Source organism: Phaethon aethereus, assembly GCF_964289735.1.
Source record: "Phaethon aethereus genome assembly, chromosome: 1".
NCBI classification, from domain to species: Eukaryota; Metazoa; Chordata; class Aves; order Phaethontiformes; family Phaethontidae; genus Phaethon; species Phaethon aethereus.
Window position 1 is genome coordinate 194,578,465 of NC_138575.1, and position 21,529 is coordinate 194,599,993.

General features: G+C 36.8%; 1 protein-coding gene across 4 annotated transcripts in view; it reads left to right on the forward strand.

The window, feature by feature from the left end:
- Positions 1-21,529, forward strand: part of POSTN (periostin) — a gene marked incomplete at its 5' end in the record, with an annotated part of 37,411 nt that overhangs the window by 3,269 nt on the left and 12,613 nt on the right. For all 4 annotated transcript variants that reach the window (XM_082008964.1, XM_082008966.1, XM_082008967.1 and 1 more), the window contains 14 exons: positions 4,942-5,006; positions 5,745-5,902; positions 6,537-6,701; positions 7,534-7,680; positions 10,235-10,376; positions 12,075-12,287; positions 12,448-12,582; positions 13,468-13,616; positions 14,184-14,320; positions 16,181-16,311; positions 18,978-19,108; positions 19,278-19,380; positions 19,747-19,814; positions 20,375-20,420. In XM_082008964.1, the coding sequence (XP_081865090.1) occupies positions 4,942-5,006; positions 5,745-5,902; positions 6,537-6,701; positions 7,534-7,680; positions 10,235-10,376; positions 12,075-12,287; positions 12,448-12,582; positions 13,468-13,616; positions 14,184-14,320; positions 16,181-16,311; positions 18,978-19,108; positions 19,278-19,380; positions 19,747-19,814; positions 20,375-20,420 (1,790 nt within the window). The remainder of the gene's footprint in view (positions 1-4,941; positions 5,007-5,744; positions 5,903-6,536; positions 6,702-7,533; positions 7,681-10,234; positions 10,377-12,074; positions 12,288-12,447; positions 12,583-13,467; positions 13,617-14,183; positions 14,321-16,180; positions 16,312-18,977; positions 19,109-19,277; positions 19,381-19,746; positions 19,815-20,374; positions 20,421-21,529) is intronic.

Genomic DNA, 21,529 nt, shown 5'->3' on the forward strand with positions numbered 1-21,529 from the left:
CATATAGCTCCCATTGAATTCAAGTGAGCTCTTATGAACAGAATACTTTTAAGTTAAAACTGTAACTCTAAGACTTTGTAAACTTGTATTAAATTCACTGAATGTTTTTTTATAGAGAGTAAAAAAATTCTATGTCAACAAAGAACTAGATGCAGACACAATCTGGGTGTGTGCTGGTGAATGGTGCTGGGCACAAAAGGTGATGCTGAGTGTGCATGCAGCACTAGCAGTGCTAAAATAGCTACAGTTTCTCATGCTCTCATCAGTGCATCCATGTATATGACACTTCCATAATTAAAAAAGTATCCTTTTCCTCTTTATTTTTTTTCATTTTTCTTCAAAGCCAACTTTACATTTTGTTTCATTTTTCATTTGGTTCAGCTGTCCTGACTGACAAATGATTATATTTATAGTTCTTCTTGAGCATGATCCCTATACTTACTAATGTAAAACTGATTAAGACTCCCAAGGGATTATTTATGTGAGAGAAATGCCTCCAGTAACTGTTTTTGCACTGTTAAAATCAGAAATGTAAATCAGATAGTAGACAGGCAAGGACCTGAAATGTGCTTGGATTGTGGTTTCTACTGCTCCTGTTGGGCATCAGAGGCTTTGCATTGAGATTCCTGAAAGACGCTACATGTCCTAACATGTGATGTGTTGGAAAGGATCCTTAGGAAAAAGACTGAGGGAAGTTGTAGTAAGAGGAAGTTTTCTTCCATTTTTCCATCTTCCATCTTTCTGAGAAAATATTTTTGGTGCTCTGACAGCATACCATAAATTAATGGAGCTGAGTTATACTTCTGATACAGTGAGACATTGATTCCAACACAGTCCTGTCTTTCAAGTACTGCTATGGCTTTAAAGTCTCAACTCTAAAGTCAGTCTAGACATGAAAAATGATACGATAGCCCCACCAGAGCTGAGGAAAAGACCGGATTTTCATGGGCCAAGCTGCCACTCTAAGTTTTCTGCTGTTATAAGCTTTACTGGTTACTGATTACTTACTTAAGGAGGCAGAAGAAAGGAACAGCAGTAAGTTAGAGTGGACGTAGCGCACATCAAAATGAACATCCTACCCAGACAAGCAATCTGATTATTCTAAATCCCCAGAAGTTTTTTTGGAATGTAATTGACTGTCTGGAATCCTAACCAGTCTCTCCCATTTTGATTTTGGCTTTGTTTTTATAAGCAAATCCAAACAAGTTAGAACTCATTTTTCATAAAAATTGCAGATTTGTATGCATTTTGTGAGATATATTTTCAGTCAAACTAGACTGTGTGTGGTCATTTGCCCCAACTCTTCCTGTTTTCAGGTACCTATGTTTTCAGGACCCATAGGTTACTGTTTTTATCAGAATCTTTCCTTCTCCGGGTGACATTACACTACTGACTTCCCTTTTCTTTCACTGGACATGCTGCAAGTCACCTAAAATACTTAACCTTTTGAGTGAAGTCTGCCATACCACTGACTTCTTTGGCACTACATTTTATTCCCCTGTAGACACATTGGGAAGAAGGGTATTTCCTGAAAATGACTTAGACTGCAACTTGGATATTCTCAAAGTCAGTTTTGGAAAACTACCTACTCCTGTGGTTTTATTCCTAGATAGATGTCACGTCTTCCCATGAGAGAAAGTCTGCTCTCAGCACAAATCTGACAGGGAATTCATTACTTTGCTGACCTCCAGAAGTAAAATGAGTTATGCAGTGATAGATACTTTCATGTGTCAAGAAAAATAGTTTGAAGCAATAGGCAGTTTGGACTCATTGAACTAAAGTCAGGTGGTGATTTTGTTCTCTTCACTGACTAGAATTTAGAGGAATGTAAGCTGTAAAGCATTTTGCAGAGACTGTGTAAAGCCCCAAGCAAGAAACCTGCTACAGCCAACCAGAAGACATTGAGCTGTGAGGCTGGGTGGACTTGGTCATGAGACTCTACACAAAACTATCACCCACCTTCTCCCTCCTCTTTTAACACTCCTACCATTGTACAAGCACTCACAGAAAAAGGCTAGAGGGGGAAAACTGTGTGTATGAGAGTAAGTTGAGTCATAGAACTCCTGAGGTTTTTTTGTGGCTGCAATAGATCATCTGTTATAACTTAGCCTTAGCTGTTAATGGGATTTTTATACTCTTTGTACTCAAAACCAAAATGCAGGCATGGCTAAAGAGGTTACTGTAATAAAAATGCTAATCCAAAGGACAATGGCTCTTCTCATGTTAATATTGCTGTGTTAACAAGTCCTCTCTAACTTGTATATATGATCTATAAAATGCTAATTTAAGAATGCTTTTATTATTGACACTTCCTCTCCATTGCTGTAACTTTCCAATTGGGATGCAAGTTAAAGATTTGCTAAAATCAAAGTCTATTGGATCAGAAGTCTTTCCACTGTTTCTCTGTAGTATTTCATCTCCATGCCAGCAAGGAGTAGAAGCAGATGAGTCACAGAGCTGATCTGAATAAACTGAAAACTGTCTCTGTTAGCCAAGAATAACAAGGACGTAAGGTAGTGTTGCTCTGCCCCTTTTTCCTGTGGAATATTCTCCTTTAGATGAAGTCAGAATGATTTTGTGCTAAAAAAAACCCCAACAACCAAAGAAACAAAAAAACTCACCACAAAACAAACAAAAAAAACCCCACCAAAAATGTCAATAACTCAAGAATGCAGCATTGCTTGTTATTCAAGTAACTTCCTTGGGCACCATCTTATATTGAACTAGTAGGGAGATACAGATGAGGATAACTTATGGTGTGAGATGGTACTTCCCCTGTGTACCGTGTCTATATATGAGTGGTGCTGAGGAACTGCATCTTGCACTGTTTTATCTGGTTCTAACCTTATCATGGAATCCTCCATACAGACCCCTTTTCTCCATTCTGTCTTTCTCACTACATTTTGAGCACAGCTGATACATGGACCTTCTAATTGCAGTCAGCTGTAAGGGAACATGAATACTGTACGTAGGAACTTACAGTAACCCTTGGGGACTGAAAAAAAGCCTGGGCTGTACATAACAAATTAGATGGTAGAAAAGGCACTGATCTTATAATGTTTGGCTGAAGAAGCGTTTTGTTTCTTAACTATGTTCTTCAGCCAATTTTCTGCCTTTCATTAATTGTGTCATTGTTGGATATGATAAGAAGACTAAACTTGCCATGTCTTATTCTTTGCTTATAACGCAGCTTCCTCTTTCCTTTTTCCAAAAGCTAATGAAGACTGCAATCTTTCATAGCTGCTTATGGGGCAGCAGGGGGAGATACTTTCTATTCCATGGAAGGAAAAAATATTTTCTCATGACAAAGCAGTTCACACAATTAGGAGAGCATTCTGATTCTTATTCTGCTAGACAGTTTTCTTTAATCAGACTTTTTTTTTTTTATTAGCTTCTGGCAGGGATGCAACAAGGAGGTAGAGTATAAGGTTAAGTTCCTTATTAGTCAGAAAATTTGTAGCCTAAACTGTGTGCTGTTCTTGCATTCCCAAGAGATAATCATTCAGTGAATTGCTTTAAAGAAAGAGATGTATTAAAAACAACTATACAAATACTTTCAATATATGGCTTCTCAGTTGAAAAGATGCACACGGCAAAAGGGTAAATATGTCATACGTGTATATGTATATGCAGGAATGGAGACAGAATATTTTCATAGCACAGAGAAATTAAAAACTATGTGTTTTTTTAAAAAGTCTTTAATCTTCTCCAGCTCTGTCAGATTGCTATCAATAATGGAATTATAATTCTCACTTTTAAAATCATGCTTTGTAATGCTATTGTTCCTCCAGTCTACTTTCAATTTTGAATCTCTTCAAGTAGTTTGGATGTTGAAGGTCTTAAGTCCAACTTTTCATTTGAATAAGCTGTTCATTTTAATGTTTGTGGTTAATGTTTTGTCAGTTTTAGTTTATGAAGAATGAGACAAGTGTACTCAGCTGCACCAAGGAATCTACAAATTAAAAGCTGGAATGTAATGGTAAAGACTCAGCAAAAACCTTCAAGGAATTAGTGTTCAGAACTCTAGCAGTGCCAACATCAGCCACACCCAGAAAAATAAATCTCTTATGTAAAACCATGATGGCAATTTTTCCTTGTCATTTACAGTGTGCCATGATTTGAAAAATAATATCTGAAGTCTAATATCTTAAAGTTTATGCTTCAGTCTTGGTGAGATCATATAATTGATCTGAGGAGCCAAAATCAACTCTGTGATAACTTTATTGAACTTGCACTTTTGTGTAAGAGAGAAGAATTTGTCAAGCAGATCTATGGTAGAACTTCTACTTCTGTCATATTAATTAAGAAGATGTTACATCTTATAAGACCATCAATGCTAAATTGAGTGTTACAGTATAGAACTATCAGCCCTGGTTTGCTGTTATGTATAGCCTATAAGTATTCAATTTGGAGAATATTTTATTGAGAACATTATATAACAGTTCCTGGTACCTGGTATTGCTAAACTCTATGTCTGCTGTGATTACGTACTCTTTTAACACTGTTTTTGATATCTTGCAGTCTGGTTTTCATCCTCACTACATTTACCAGTGAACTTTCCCTTGTGTCCATCCATCCAATCTTTAGTGACTTCCTTCTCTACAACCTTCTTTATGTCTGTTCTTAATTAGTTCGCTCCCTCATTCCTGAGCTTCTTCAAAGTCTTCCTTGAAAAACTGAGGCTCTGCCATGCCACTTTCTAGCACTTAGAAAATGACTGCCCTCATTAAGTTTAAAGTCAAAAGTGTTGTATTTAGTAAAATACAACAAATTTGTACTCTATACAGAAAAGGTTGAATGATTTAACAAAGGATGAAGATCTGGAGAGTGTGTACTTAGCAATGAAAAATTAATAATAAAATTTAAAAATTAGGGTCAGCTAAAGTTAGTATACGTTTGTCCTGTATCTTATTTAATTTTGTTTTTCTCTATATCCCACAGAACTGTCTTATATGAATGCTGTCCTGGCTATATGAAGATGGATGGTATGAGAGGATGTCCTGCAGGTACAAGCTTATTTTCATATGGATGAGTCAGTGTTTGAGAAGCATTACAACACATGAGATTTTCAAAGGTGGTCATGAGAAATTATTGGGTTTTTTAAGAATTACTGCCTGAGAATACACAGCTTCATTTTCATTTGCATATAGCCAACACAATTGAAAATCAGTGAGCATGGAATTTGATCATGCAGATCTATGGTAGTTCAGCTTCCCAGCTTCTTCCAGTTGCTGGATTGGAGAGGAACAATAGTGTCTTCAGTTCCCAAAACTGACAAATAACTTGTATTCCTATTCCCATCACACCCCAGAATAACCTAAAGAATACCAGTGAGGTCAGAAACCCAGGACATGAGGTGTGGCATATCTAAATTCTGTTTATTTGTTTTCCTGGGAAGATTTGAATCTTATTTATTACAATAGTCTTATAGACTTTAAATAAACTAAGGAGGAGTGAAAATGAAGACAGGAATTCTTGATCTCTCCTCTTTCTGCTATTCTGTTTTACGTAAAATTAATTGCAGCAGGGAAAAGTAATCTCAGAAGGAAGCAAGCAGATGTGTTCGGATGGTTTTTGAGTATGTTGACGTCGGAATTTTAATCCAAGCACATTGTTTTAATATTAATTTAAACCATTTCAGAAAGGCAATACTATTGTCTGATCAAAAGAAACAAAGTAGATTTGATTGTCAGAAACTGGATGACTGAAGAGTTTATGGTATCCTTATCTCATGTTTTTTTTAGTTGCTCCAATTGATCATGTATATGGTACACTTGGTATTGTGGGAGCTACCTCCACACAGCAGTATTCTGACATGTCAAAGCTGAGAAAAGAGATTGAGGGACGAGGATCATTCACTTTCTTTGCACCAAGCAATGAAGCCTGGGAGCAACTAAATTCAGTAAGCGTGTGTGCATGCATGTGTTAAAGTGTGTTTCTCTTTCAGCTAACGTTGTTTTAGCTGCCACAGCTAGTCTATGGTAAAACAGACAAGTAACAATACTGATATTTTAGATATAAAAGGACATTACACAAGTTGTAATAAAATAATTTGCATGTTTAACATGCATTGCTGAAGCTAGAGAGTCTGAATTTTTTCCCAGAAGTACTAAGTAACTGTGTGTGTTTCTTATTTAAGGCCTTGCATGACAAATACTAATATTGTTAGTGTTATTAGCATAGTTTTGGGGAAAATGACAGGAATTCCAGCAATTGCATGATGTAGAGTATAATACTTTGTCAGTGATTCAGGTGTTCTTTTTTTAGTAATGTTTTTAGTTAAATAAATATTGAATAAAATCTCCTCCAATGACTTGTCTGTGATGTGACCTCTGGTCTTCTATTTGTAAGCAAATCAGACTAAAGCAGCATTTAAGTAGAGACAGATTGATAGGTATCAAAGTTGTGTCTCCTAATAGAAAATATCCATTGTTGAACATATTGATAGGGTTTGTTAAGATAAAGCAGTATGTACAACTTTCTGACTGAAAGAATGTTTTGAAGCTTATAATAAATTAAATTCCTTCCTTCTTCAGGAAATTCACAGGAATTTGGTTGACAATGTAAATATTGAACTGTATAACGCTCTCCACCACCACATGGTAAACAAGCGCATGTTGACAAAAGATCTTAAGAATGGCATGACTCTGGTGTCTATGTATAATGACCAGAAATTGCTTATTAACCATTATCCTAATGGGGTAAGTCTGTTCTCTTTTTTTTTTCCCCTAACATAATTATTCAGTTATAGCCATTGCACTTTCCTTTACTTCCTTCCACCGCTAAGAAAATGTTATAGAAGGTTTAATGTCTAGCAAGTCAGTTGCCACTGACAAAAAGAAATACATTTTCTCTTGAAGAAATTTTGTCTGCTGTGTAGACTAATCACTAAGAATTAATGCACATGTGCTGTTTGCTGTTCTCATTGTTCCAATGAGAATGAACTTTCTTCCTAGAAGACAAAGACTTTTGTGGCCAAAATATATGATCATAGTAAATCTGAGAGCAAAATCTACTATTAATCTTCATGTGTTTACAAAGTAATATTAAATCAGAACTTTTATTTGAATTGGAGTGCACGGTAGAAGCATTTAAGATTGCAGGGGACACATCCATTATCTGGCTGGAAAAAAATTCATTTTTATAAATGCTAGAAATCTCCCAGTCAAGTCACTCATATTTGTTGCCTTAAATGCATTGAAATGTTTATGTTGGATTGCAGTTTGCATCAGTAAAAACCAATACAATCACCATATTAACCAGATATGGAAAACAAATCTGAATAATTGCAATAAGAAATAAAACATGAATATGTAAACAATGTAGCCTGAATAAATCTGCTGCTAGCTTTCCAGAAGCTTAGTCAACCTTTCCAATCTTACAAAGTTTTACTTAATATTTAAAACAAAAACTGAAAGAACAACAGTGAATATATAATGTACAGTACATACATTGCCAATCTTCAAGAATCATATTCCAAGTATATGGTCAAATTAATGTTTAATCTTCTGCTGCTTGATTCTTCAAATATAGGTTGTTACTGTTAACTGTGCCAGGGTCATCCATGGCAACCAGATTGCTACCAACGGTGTTGTTCATGTCATTGATCGTGTCCTGACCGCTGTTGGAAATACCATTCAAGATTTCATTGAAGTTGAGGATGATCTTTCATCTCTTAGAGTAAGTGGACAAAAATAAAGATGCTTCTTTGGTCTTCCTGGTTTTTCTTCTTTATTTGCTATTTATGTATGTTATCTGGAAGTAAATTAAGAATTCCAGCTAATATTGCAAATCTAGCTATGTAAAAAGACAAAGCATATTTTACAAAGAGTGTGCTTCTGCTCTTTTGTGGATCAATAAAACCTCATCAATAGGACAGAATGCGTCCCTGTACATAAAAACGTGCGTCTTCTCTTCAAGCACTGAGGTAATGAAACATATGAGCATAGGTTACGGTGTCTGGTGCTAGATAAACAAAAAATATTTCAAAATGAATGATAGAAAATGGTAAAAAAACCCAAATAAATTCCAGAATCTGGCTTACAGCAAGTTTCAGAACACCAATAAACACATGTAGGAAGGATTTTTCTTGCAGAGACTAAGCAGGTTTTTTTCTGTCCAAGTTTCTAATTTCTCCTTCTTCTAGACTCACAGAATCACACAGAATCACAGAATCATTAGAAGATGTGTCTGCTTAGTGTAGTGGGTTTTCATGCTGCACATGTTTAAAAATATATGCCATGGTTTTGCAAATAGCTCTTGTCCTTTGCCCTCCTCCATCTCCTCAATAAATAAAAAAAAAAAAATTAAATGCAGAGGCAGAAAGGTGGAAAAGACCCTCTAAATCCTCAAATCCAGTCCTCAAATTACAGTTATAGGCAACCACGTTGTTTAATCCCTTCAAAAAAATGAATATAAAAGCCAACCCTTTCTAGTCTCCAGTTGATAAAGAAGCCCTCCCTATTTCATTTTTTCCTGTGCATTCTTTCTTGTATTACTTCTTTTTGGGCGTACATTTTGAGAACTTTAAACAGACCTAGATAAGGTCTTACCCATTCCTTTTATATTAACTTGTGTACCTCTCTAAATCTGCTTGAAAAAAACTTACTGGTTTCCGGGATACATGCTAACATCATGCTTGTTTTTCTTTCACTTTGCAGTCTGCCTTTCTGACTTTTAAAAGGGTGAAGTCCCTGTTTATAACACATACACCTGCTAATTCCTCTGTGTGTTCCTCTGCACTTCATAGTGCTTTAATGATTTTGGCTCCAAAAGCAAATGTGCTAAGGAATGTGCTGAGGAAACTCTAATATGACATTTCTTATGTTGGTTATTCCCATCTTCCAGTTCACCAGTTTCATATGTACTTTATGTTTCTGTCTTAGGTTGAGCTAATAATATTTCATATTTAACTGAGCAAATCCTTTACCGAAGTCCAGATGTGTTCAATTTTACATAAGTTCTTTTTCTAGAAAATCTGATAATTTATATTGGTATACTCTATTATATTATGCTTTTAATACATCATATATTCTCACAATATCTTTAATTGTTTTTCCTGCATTGTTCTTTTTCTTCAGTCTTTGATTCTAATGAGGACAGGTTGCAGTCACCAAAGAAATATATATTGTTACAGTATTTTCTTTTAGGATTAATCCAATAATGGAAGCACCCAAATTGTAATATTGTATAGAGGAGATTTATAAGCAATTAAGAAGATCTATTTAAGAAATTAAAGGGAAAATATATGTTTATAAAAAATACTGAATTGGGTTTTATTTAGTTCAGACTGCTTACCTATTCTTCATTACTAGACAGTAGAGAATTTTTCATCAATTATGTTAAACTTTTTTAATGTCCAGAGCTGAGTAACACTTTAGGGATTAAAAACCTGGACATAATTTTTCCTGGCCTCAAAGCCTGAAATAGAATAGAATAGAATATTTCCGTGGGAAGGGTCCTACAGTGATCATCTAGTCCAACTGCCTGACCACTTCAGGGCTGACCAAAAGTTAAAGCATGTTATTAAGGGCACTGCCCAAATGCCACTTAAACACTGACAGGCTTGGGGCGTCAACCACCTCTCTAGGAAGCATGTTGCAGTGTTTGACCACCCTGTCAGTAAAGAAATGTTTCCTAACGTCAAGTCTGAACCTCCCCTGATGCAGGTTTGAACCATTCCCACACGTCCTATCCCTGGATACCAGGGAGAAGAGATCAACACCTCCAACTCCACTTCCCCTCGTCAGGAAGCTGTAAAGAACAATGAGGTCACTCCTCAGCCTCCTGTTGTGATTCAAAACCTCCTCTCTGCATTTAATCAAATTAAATTTGTATTACATACACCCGTAATACATCTTTAATTATTATTTTGGGGCAAATTATTAGCTTTCATAGCCTATTGCTTTAATCTAATTTGTCAAAACCTATATGTTCACATTTTTCATTTAAAAATTCAGGCCATAATAATAAAAATTTCTACCTTGTTATCACCTCTATCAGAATTTATTGATTACTGTGTGCTAAATTAAGGAGGTAACTTGGTATATAAATACACATTTTTCCCACAAAATTAATTTTCCATTTCTTTTTGTAAATTAATTTTTTCATCTTTCTGTAACACTGATCTCAGCCTAACATTAAAGTGCCTGTGGGTACTAGGTGCAACTAGACAGATAATGTATTTTGGTAATATTTTAAATAACCTATGTTAAAAACCAAATTTATTCTCTAGGCTGCTGCCATCACGTCAGATGTCTTGGATATTCTTGGAAGGCCTGGTCATTACACACTCTTTGCTCCTACTAATGAAGCTTTTGAGAGACTGCCAAGGGGACTCTTAGAAAGGATCATGGGTGACAAGGTGGCTTCTGAAGGTATGTAACATTTTTTTTTGCAAATGAGAAATACAGGTGAGTAAATCAGGAGGTCGAAACTGCATTATCTTAGTAGCTCTGAAATTAAGCATCTGTAGTTTCATAGTTATTTCTTCCACCTCAGATTTTTCCAGTTACCTATTCAAATTCACTGAAAACTTTGTTTCCAAAACAGTTTAAAGGAAACTGTGAAAATATAGGTACTCTGGTGTTTCTAATAGTTCAGCTGGATAGTTCCAATAGAGATTGCTGCCTCTAGAAATGCAGAGTTATCTGAATGTGGGATTCTGTCATAGCTTTCTCATTAACAGCTCTTTCATAAAAAATTTGACATGTTCTTGTAAAAGGCAAGTTCTGCCAGAATTAATAGTATATATTCTGACAAACTGTAACAGTCAGCACACTTATTCTTCTGAGAACTACAATAAAACTAAATAATAACTAAATCAGTTTGTTATGTGAACGGTAATGTAATGGACCACTAAGAAATGGAAGGCTATATTTCTACTCATTTGTGAGTTCCACTGCACTAAACAAGTCTCTATCATTTCATTATAGCCTGATGAAGTCACTGTCTGGTATCTCAGTGGAGATCTGGGCTAATTTTAATGTGAGACAATGACTAAAAATGGAATACTGAAATAACACTGCATTTTTGTTGTGGCTTATTATTTTTTTCGGTTTGCTTTCAGGAATTTTTGGATAATTCTTTTGGTACCCACAGAGGATAGTACACTGAATGTCACTTATATAGTAAGGCATAACAAAATATAAATTGGGAGCTGACTTTCCATAGCCTGTAGAGTTGTACTCAGAGGTCCATTTGGAGCGTATCATCTGCAGTCACTGAATTATATAGTCTGTTCCATGCAGATATGTCCTAGTTTCATCTGGGATAGAGCTAATTTTATTCCTAATAGGTGGTATAGTGCTGTGTTTTGGATTTAGTATGAGAATAATGTTGATAACACACTGATGGTTTTAGTTACTGCTAAGTTGTGGTCATGCTTATACCAAGTCAAGGACTTTTCAGACTCCCAGCAGGGAGGTGCACGAGAAGCTGGGAGGGGGCACGGCCAGGGCAGCCGACCCAGGCTGACCAAAGGGATATTCCCTACCATATAATGTCATGCCCAGTACATAAACTGGAGTTAACCAGGGGGTGGCAATCACTGCTCAGGGATGGGCTATTGATCACTGGGTGGTGAGCAATTGTTGCATTGTGTATCACTTGGTTTTGTATATTCCTTTATCAGTATTATTGTTACTATTATTACTATTATTTCCTCTTCCTTTGCTGTTCTATTAAACTGCTTTATCTCAACCCATGAGGGTTTTTTTTCTGATTCTCTCCCCCATCCCACACAGGTGGGGGGAAGCCAGTGAGCAGCTGCATCGTGCTTAGTTGCTGGCTGGGGCTAAACCATGACAAGATTGCAGCATAACCAGTATAGTTTTCGTAATATAAGGAATGCCAAATATTTTTGACCATAGAGGTTGTTTAGAAGCCTATAGTATCAATTCTTATATAAATAAATTCCACTAAAGAATCTATAAGAGCGAATAAGCAAATATGCTAGTAAACTATTAAAAATAGTGTGATGTAATAGTTTATCTCACACTTATATGTGTGGGATATATGTATATGAGTATGTGTTCAAACACCTATATATGAACTTCCTGCTCTTTTCTCCACAGCTCTCGTAAAGTTCCATATTTTAAATACTCTCCAGTGCTCTGAAGCCATCACAGGAGGAGCTGTCTATGAAACCTTGGAAGGAAACACAGTTGAAGTTGGTTGTGATGGTGAAAGTCTGACTGTGAATGGAGGGAAGATGGTGAAACGCAAAGATATTGTGACAAGCAATGGCGTTATCCACCTCATTGATGAAGTGCTGATTCCTGATTCTGGTCAGTGCTGTCTATGAAAAACTTCTTACACTGAAGATGTTTTCTGCAATCTTACCTACATTCCCTCAAATATAGTGTTATGGATAAGCATGGAGAATCCAAATCAGGAAAAGGACTAAATTGCATGTTAAAATAACTTTTCTTATTCCTTTATTTGCAGCCAAGCAAGTCATTGAGCTTGGGGGTGCCCAGCAGACTACTTTTACAGACCTGGTGGCACAGCTAGGACTGGCATCATCTCTAAGACCAGAAGGCCAATACACTCTCCTAGTACCTCTGAATGGTGCTTTCTCAGGTTAGTAGCCTTAAAAGATTATGCTCTGGATGTCAAAATAAACAAGAATATGTACTAAACTGACAGTTTTCCAAAGAAGCCCCACTACTTGTTCTAAGTTACAAGGAAAGAAAGCCATAGAGAAATAGATACTTCATCCTTTCAAAATACATACCATGCAGAAAGACAAAACAAGCCTAACCACCAGGCTGCACAGCTTGTTTTTAGTGGTATCATTTCTTAATGGAAATAATACCACTAAAATAAGATACAAAATATGCACAGACAGATTGTGGGAAAGGAAAGATATTAATGAGCTTCCAGTTCCCTTAAACTTTGCATTACTTGCATTAGATTCACAATCTATTTTTTCTGAAAAACTTTGTACAAGAAGATTGGTATTTTTCAGTACATTAAAGCGGAGAGAAACTGATACAAATATACTATAAACCAGGTGTTTGTGTATATGTAGACCACATGGACATCCTGCACTTCCCCCCAAGAATTCAAATATTAACTCACCACCACAGAAGAAAATTTGGAAAGGTTTTAAGGTGTACATGCAGAAAGGAGAAGGCGTAATAAGAACTTCATCAGTAATTCAGAAGATGGAGCAGGCCCACATTTGAGTCACCTGCCATATTATTTATAGTAATTAATCAGGGTTATGTCAAAAGTTCATGTCTGAATTTAAGGAATGGCAATTTACAGAAACTCTTTTACAGTTTTTTTCTGTTTTTCTGTACATTTTCTGTGTATACAGATCTGCCCAAGCCTTAACTCAAGCATTTCAAAGAAAGATTCAGTATTTCCATGGTCTTTTAATGTAATGTCCACAGTTAACTTTATTTGATCAAAAATTCACTATATAAATAGCTATATATTAATATCTAAATGGCTTTGTAGATGACACCTTAAGGATGGATCAACGCCTTCTTAAAACAATCCTGCAGAATCACATTATAAAAGTGAAAGTTGGGCTCAATGAACTGTACAATGGACAAGAGCTGGAGACAATTGGAGGAAAACTGCTTAGAGTCTTTGTGTATCGCACAGTAAGTGAATGGGGCTTTCTAACAATCCCAACTATGAAAATTAAGAGTCATGAAAGAATGAAAGAACAAAAGACAAAGCTGAATGCACCCTCCAATTTTTAACGATTTTTAATATTTTAATATATTTTTATATTTTTAATTATTTTTAATAATTTTTTCAATCTTTTAAGATTTTAAGCTAGGAAAAAATAAAAATCTGATCTTTATCGATGGGAACTTTGTTTGCATGTAAGACTCTGAGAAAACAACACAGAATTCCAGATTTGGCACTCCATTCATTACGTATTTTTAAAGCTAGTTTTTAGAACTAATTAAGAATCAAGGGAAACAAATCAAGTTTGGAAATATTTACACTGTATTATCTTACTCCAGAATTTCCTACTTTTGCTTTCTCAAAAAATAGCAGAGTTCATGGCAAAAACACACAATTTGACTGTAGGAAATATACATGAATATTATTTTTCAATTTAGGACTCTGTTGGGAAGTATGCGTCCATCTCATTTTATCAAATATGCTTAAATGTGTATCATTGTGTGAATAGCAACACTTGTTTCTCCTTTAATCAGGCTGTATGTATTGAAAATTCATGCATGGTCAGAGGAAGCAAAGAAGGAAGGAATGGTTTTATTCACATCTTCAGACAGATCATCAATCCAGCAGAAAAAACATTGCATGAAATGCTGAGAAACGATAAGCGTTTTAGGTGAGTAGCAGTTTTGACAGCACTGAGGTTTTCCTACATAAGGTAATGGTTTATACAGCACAGCTTGTCTGAGAAATAGTTGTGGACTGTTGATTATCGGATTTTGGGGAGCAGGGAGGGCAGGGAAGGGGTTATTATCTCCTCAAAAGAAAAAGAGGGGTTGCGGGGGGGAACGAGAAAGAGTGTTCTCCTACAGATGTATGCTGAAAGGGCTCCCAGACTTTATGCTAGAACGGTCGTTAACAGCACACAGGAGTCAGTGAGACACCAGAATGAGAGAATTAAGAGGACAAAAGGGATTGGATGATACATCTAGAGGTATAAATGCAGGGGAGTCTGGGGGTTTCATTAACGAGTAGTACAATTCCATATGAGCAGCATGATTGCACAACCTCATTTAACATTCCTAAAGAGACCAACTGCCCTTGGCACCTGTGGGGATTGACCCTGTCTAGGTGCCAGGTGCCCATCAAAGCCACTCTATCACTCACCTTCTCAGCTGGACAGGGGAGAGAAAATAGAATGAAAGGCTCATGGGTCGAGATAAGGACAGGGAAAGATCATTCACCAATTACTGTCATGGGCAAAACAGATTTAGTTTAATTTATTACCAATCAAATCAGAGTAGGATAATGAGAACTAAAACCAAATCTTAACACACCTTTCCCCACCCTTCCCTTTTTACTAGGTTTAATTTTAGTCCTGGTTTTCTCTACCTTCTCCTCTTCATTGGCACAGGGGGACAGGAAATTGGGGTTGTGGTCAGTTCATCACACATTGTTTCTGCTGCTCCTTCCTCCTGAATGGGAGGACTCCTCACACTCTTCCCCTGCTCCAGCGTGGGGTCCCTCCAATGGGAGACAGTCCTCCATGAACTTCTCCAACATGAGTCCTTCCCATGGGCTACAGTTCTTCATGAACTGCTCCAACATGGAAGTCCATTCCATGGGGTGCCGTCCTTCAGGAACAGATTGCTCCAGTAAGGGTCCCCTACAGGATCACAAGTCCTGCCAGAAAACCTGCTCCAGTGTGGATTTGTCACAGGGTCACAGCCTACTTCGAGCATTCACCTGCTCTGGTGTGGGGTCCTCCGCAGGCTGCAGGTGGACATCTGCTCCACTGTGGACCTCCATGGGCTGCAGATGGAGATCTACTCCAGCATGGAGCACTATGGGCTGCAGGCAGACAACCTTCCTAACCATGGTCTTCACCAGGGACTGCAGGGGAATCTCTGCTCTGGCACCTGCAACACCTCCTCCTCCTCCTTCTTCACTGACCTTAGTGTCTGCAGAGATGTTTCTCTCACATATTCTCACTCTTCTCTCTGGCTGTAATTGTGCAGTTTTGTTTTTTGTTTGGTTTGGGGTTTTTTCTCCTTCTTTATATTATCCCAGAGGTACTACCACCATTGCTGATGGGCTCGGTCTTGGCCAGCAGTGGGTCTGTCTTGGAGCCGCCTGGCATTGGCTCTATTGGACATAGGGGAAGCTTCTAGCAGCTTTTCACAGAATCCACCCCTGTAGCCCCCCAGTACAAAAACCTTGCCACATAAACTCAATACAGCATCCTCTTTTCATCTGTTTCATCTGTGGAGTTTTTACTCAAAGAACTCTTCTCTGATCCAAGCTGCCAATTTATTTTTTTTTCCCCCTCAAATCTTTTTTCCTGTCTGCTACTCTTAAGACTATCTTTTACTTCTCATTTTCCTCCTCCACTGTCTTTTGTTTCTGGGGAAATAGTGAGACTGTTTGAAGATTGAAACACTATCAGAAAAAAAAGCGAACTAAGTGCCTGGACCCAAGTATAGTTTCCACACTTCAACAGAATGTATTTCTGTTTTTTTCTGTTTGTTGTAAACAGTGTTTTCCTCAGCCTGGTGAAAGCTGCAGATTTAGATGAAGTTCTCTCACGACCTGGAGAATGGACTCTGTTTGTTCCAACTAATGATGCCTTTAAAGGTTTGACTGATGACGATAAGGATATATTGATAAGTAAGTAACATAAGAAATCTAGAAATACAAACAAAAGTGCAATTGATGGGAAGGGTGGCTAGTCCATTCCTTACGCAAAAGATGTCTGATAGAACAGCTTAGCTTTTGCATAGAGCAGGTCATAGGACTTCCCTAAATTAATTCCTTCTGGGGGATAGAGATAATATCTTCTTGGATAAAAGCACTCAACTTGAATTTAAATTTAAGTTTCATTCCTTGATACATTATTCCAAGATGTAATTACTTTCCAGGTTAAAATTTGCCTTCGTTTAATTGGCTTCAACTTTTCGTCATTCAACCTTGCTACAGATTTTTTTAAACAGAGAAGTCCCTTCTATCACGTTTCTTTTCTAGTGTTGACCATTACAGTAATAGACATGTAGTATTGACTTTCCTATCTTTCCTTTTCTTTAATGTCATGCTTTATTTCCGTAAGAGAAGAAATGCACAGTGAATACTTCAAACTTTCCTGCAGAATTTCACACTAGAGTGGTGGTCTGTGGCCACAGCACTATATAAATTTTTAGTTGATTTGAGAGCAATGTGAATCTGACCTGTGCACAAGTGCGGGAGAGAAGGTCCATGTGACTGACCTTCTGTGACATCCAGAACATCAATCACATTTTCTGTTCCTGCACTTTTCAGATCAAAGTTCAAAGATATGAAGCTAAATCCTATGAATCTTCAATGACTTCAAAGAGTCTAGCAAAGAGCATTGATAAGCAGCAGCTCTATACAGCCTTTCACTCAGTATTGAGGCACTGTGAATTTGATTTATCTCTTCAGACATTTAAAGTTATGATAGTGGTCTAAACTACCTTTAAGTGTGGTGTCTCTAGTGACTAACAGTAAATTAACAGATGGCCTAAATGGCTAATAGCCATAAAATGAAATGAAGCTTGTCTCAAGGCTGTGAACTGAAGTAACTGGATAGACGCCATTGTAGTTTTTATGTGACTATATAATTATTTTATTAACTAAGGTTGAGTTTCTCAGGTCTATTTTTGTCTTCAATTCGCAGCCTGATGTTGTACTCAAGGCCCATGCCATTTTGGATTTTTTCTATAGTTAAGAATAAAACTATATTTGTCATTCCGCTTTTTAAGGGGCTTTATGTACTATCTTTTCCTATAATTGTGACTCAGTTTCTACTTACTTTCCTTGGCAGATGAGGTTTTAATTTACCTTCATTACTTTTTTGCAGCAGAATGTCCATTTTTTGTCAGATTACTTTCTGGAATTCTGTCTTGGCTTTCTTTAAAGACATTATGTTTCTTTCTCTATAAAAATTAAAATTTAAAATATGTAATTTTAAGGAATATAAATAAATACTTTGTTTATCTGTAAGACAGGCACAAAACAAATATTATTTTATCCAGTAACCACTGTGGCATAGAACAAAGGTAATCTGATAGTTTATGAAAATTTTTGAACGGTGGTGTTTAGTCTTTGTATGTAACTTGATGCTATCTATGAACGACTCAGTCACAAAATCTCTAATTCTAGTAGGAAGAAAAAGAGCATTTAATTGCACTTCAGTAGTAAACTGAATTGCAATAATATCAGTGATCAAAGCAAAAGGGAGAAAAAGGAACATGTTCTCTCAGAGAGACACCAGAAAACAGTTATAACTAAACAGTATTTCCATTGCAGTTTCATCAAGGCTGAAACTCCTAATAACAATCAATATCAGCATAATTCTGATATGTAATTCTGATATGAAACTTGTAATACAATGGTCAAGATTCAATGTAATCACAGGCAGATGTGTTTTAAAACTGCTCTGCTAGGTACACTGGACAGGTTGTGGGTATTCCTACAGCCCTTCCTATGATTCTGAACCTCCGTGAACCCAGAGCACCTGAGAACCCAGCCGGGATACTAACCTGGGCTTCAGAATCCATTTCCTTTTTAAGACAGTCTTGAAAATGTTGGCTGTTTTCTTTTCTTCCCAAATAGGAATGTCAAACTTTGAAATATGGAAATCCTTGCTGGAATAGGGTTTTTTCCCCCCTTTCCCAACTTCTCCAAGCTGTGTCTGTTCTCTGTAAGAACAAACAAAACAGGCACTCCAAATGACTCCTCCCTTTCTGACTGAAGAAAATAGCAACTTTCTCCTGCCCCAGATGAGACAAGATGTGTGTATATAAAGAGTTGTGAGTTATCCCCAGTCATCTCAGAGGGTGTTGCCATGAGAGAGTGATTATATTGTTAGCTATGATTCCCTTTAATTGCAACAGTTTTAAGGCTGGCGTTTATCTAGTAGACTGGTCAAATTTGATACTGCAGACTGCTTAGTGGTCCTGAAATTACTGTGTTAGCAAATGTGGAGCATATTTAGGAAAAGGGCAAAAAATTCTCACTAGAGGCACAAGAACAGAAGAGAAAATAATACAGGAAAGTAGGAAAATGCTGGCTGATTTTCTGTTCTTTTGCACAGGAGTTCTCATAGCATCTTTCTGATTATGTTCTGAGTCCCATTTTGTCATATGGTTGGGTTTTTTTTCTCTTTATCATCATTTTAACAGGTTCAATATATATGTGTTCATGGTAGTTTCATTCATACCATGCTTAATTCAGGATCAAGCCTATATGAATCCTTAAAATTTCCAGAAGTAACTATTCATTACCATTTAATTTTTACTCCTACTTTTCTTTTTAAATAGGAGACAAGAATGCTCTCAGGAACATTCTCCTTTACCACTTGACACAAGGAGTTTTCATTGGAAGTGGCTTTGAGCCTGGTGTGACAAACATTCTTAAAACTATCCAAGGAGGGAAACTCTACTTGAAAACAGTTAAGTGTTGAAAAAGAAGTTTCCCTGATACAGCCTTGTAATAGGGATTTGACATTCCATGTCTATCCACATTACAGAATGGGATGCATTTCTCTGAACACTGTTAGGGTTTTGGTTTTGTTTTTTGATGTTCCTGATAACTTGTGTTCTCTTTTAATCTTTTACCAGGTGAATGATACTCTTCTGGTTAATGAACTGAAATCAAGAGAATCTGATCTCATGGCAACCAATGGTGTCATTCATGTTATTGATAAACTCCTATATCCAGCAGGTGAGTATTAGTTCATGGAATTTACGCACACTCTGCTGAATCTGTTTACATGTTATGTAGGTGCAATAACTTTAAAAAGCTAATTCCTTTAAGATATAATTCCTATGTGGAATAAGAAACAGCAAATTTACCTCACTACTCATTTTATGGAGGACCATTGCTTGAAACAATGGCAACTCTCTGAAATATTATGAAAGTCAAGTATATGGAAGACAAGATGCCTTTTTCACTAATATGGAAGAATGTATATGTACAAATGCACACTTGTGTGAGTGCTTGAGAGTGGTTTTATCTCCCGATCACTATAATGAAAGTAAAATGAACACAGATGTATGTTTCCTCTTACATGCCTATTTCTTTTGTCAGATCTGCCTGTTGGAAATGATCAGTTGCTCACAATCCTGAAGAAGTTGATTAAGTACATTCAAATTAAGGTACTCTTTGAATAATGGTCCCTTCGTTCTTTTTGGCAGGATCTGTGAAACCATGTACTTTATAATTCATAAGTGATTCTCTTGTCCCTCTCTATCTTCAGCAGGCAACACATTCAATAGCTCCCAGTTACCCAAATGTAATAATGAATGATACACTCAACTCAGCAATTAGAATTTATGTTTTTCAACACCAAATAATTGTAGAATATTTGCATTTGGATAACTCTAATGTGAACTGGCCCAAATCTGCTCTTTGGTTCAGGTACACTTTATTACTCCAGCAAAACAAATTCCTTCTCAATCCTTGAGGCAATCCCCCTTTGAAAGAAGGTGAGTGGCTAAATCACTATGTCATTAAACCCACCGGCCTCAATAGCCTGTGGAGGAAAATAGGCATCTACCTCAGCTATCCTCCTCAACAGTGAAGGAGAGGACCTAGGCAAACAGCATCGCCTAACTTTTACATCAATGAAGCAGTGAATCCTACCCATGCTTATTAGGAAACTAGAAGGCAAGTGCTCTTTTTTTTAAATTTTAAAATTACTTTTCTGTATTTATAGTTTGTTCGTGACAGTACCTTCAAAGAGATTCCACTGACGTTTTACAGTAAGTTCATTTTAAATATTTCCAGATGGCTTTGAGATTGCTTTTTAAAATGTTGCCAATTCCAATCTTGAATTGTAGATCTTTTTTTCAATCTAAAAAAAAGAAATTTCTGGGAGAATATAATGTGCCAGTGAAGCACAGGAAGAGAAAGACTCAAAGTAGAATGTTTCTGGCTGTTGTGCTACTGTATGTATATTTTTCCCTTTCCAGATATGTGACAGGAAAGTAACCCTGAAGTAAGCTGTTCAGACTCTTTGGAATAGGCAAGATACATATGGAAAAGATTGGTTTGCAGCTTTTAGCCAAGGTTCAGTGCTTGGTGCATAGCAGAGTTGTACTGACTCTCTCTACAATATAGCATTGTACTGTACTGACTCTCCAAGATGTAGCGTAGACCAAACACTGCACTGAGATGGTTTAATTTTCATAAATGCTTTCAGAGGGACAGAGTGTATCTCTTCCACCTGTTTCCCATATGTGCAAATATGAGGCTTGTATGGGAGGCAGTTGCCCCAACAATTTTCTCTTTAATGAGTAAATATAAAAAAGGAACCTGTTTTGCTCTCTTGTAGTCTTTCTCAGAGTTTGCATTTAGTTTCTGTGTATGAAGTAGAAACTGCTGAGGCAAACTGTTAGAAGACAAAGATCCTACTGAAGCTTGTGAGGAATATAAATTTGAGGAAAATAAATATAAATGTGGCTTGTGAGGGAATATAAATTTAGGCAAATTATTAAACTTCTCTAGGATTCTACACACATTTCTCAGTAGAAATGAAAAACATGACATTAGGTTTTTGAAAATTGAGAATGGATACACTGAAGTTAAAAGACTTTTGGAACAAAAAATGGAATAATCTGTCTTGATGGCAAGTTTAATATGAGTCAACAGTGTGCCCTGGCAGCCAAAAGGGCCAACTCTATCCTGGGGTGCATCAAGCACAGCATTGCTAGCCAGTTGAGGGAGTTGATTGTCCCATTCTGCACCACACTGTTGCAGCCCCACCTCAAGTACTGTGTGCAGTTTTGGGCACCTCAATATAAGAAGGACATCAAACTGTTAGAGTGTGTCCAGAGGAGGGAAACCAAGGTGCTGAAAGGTCTCAAGGGTA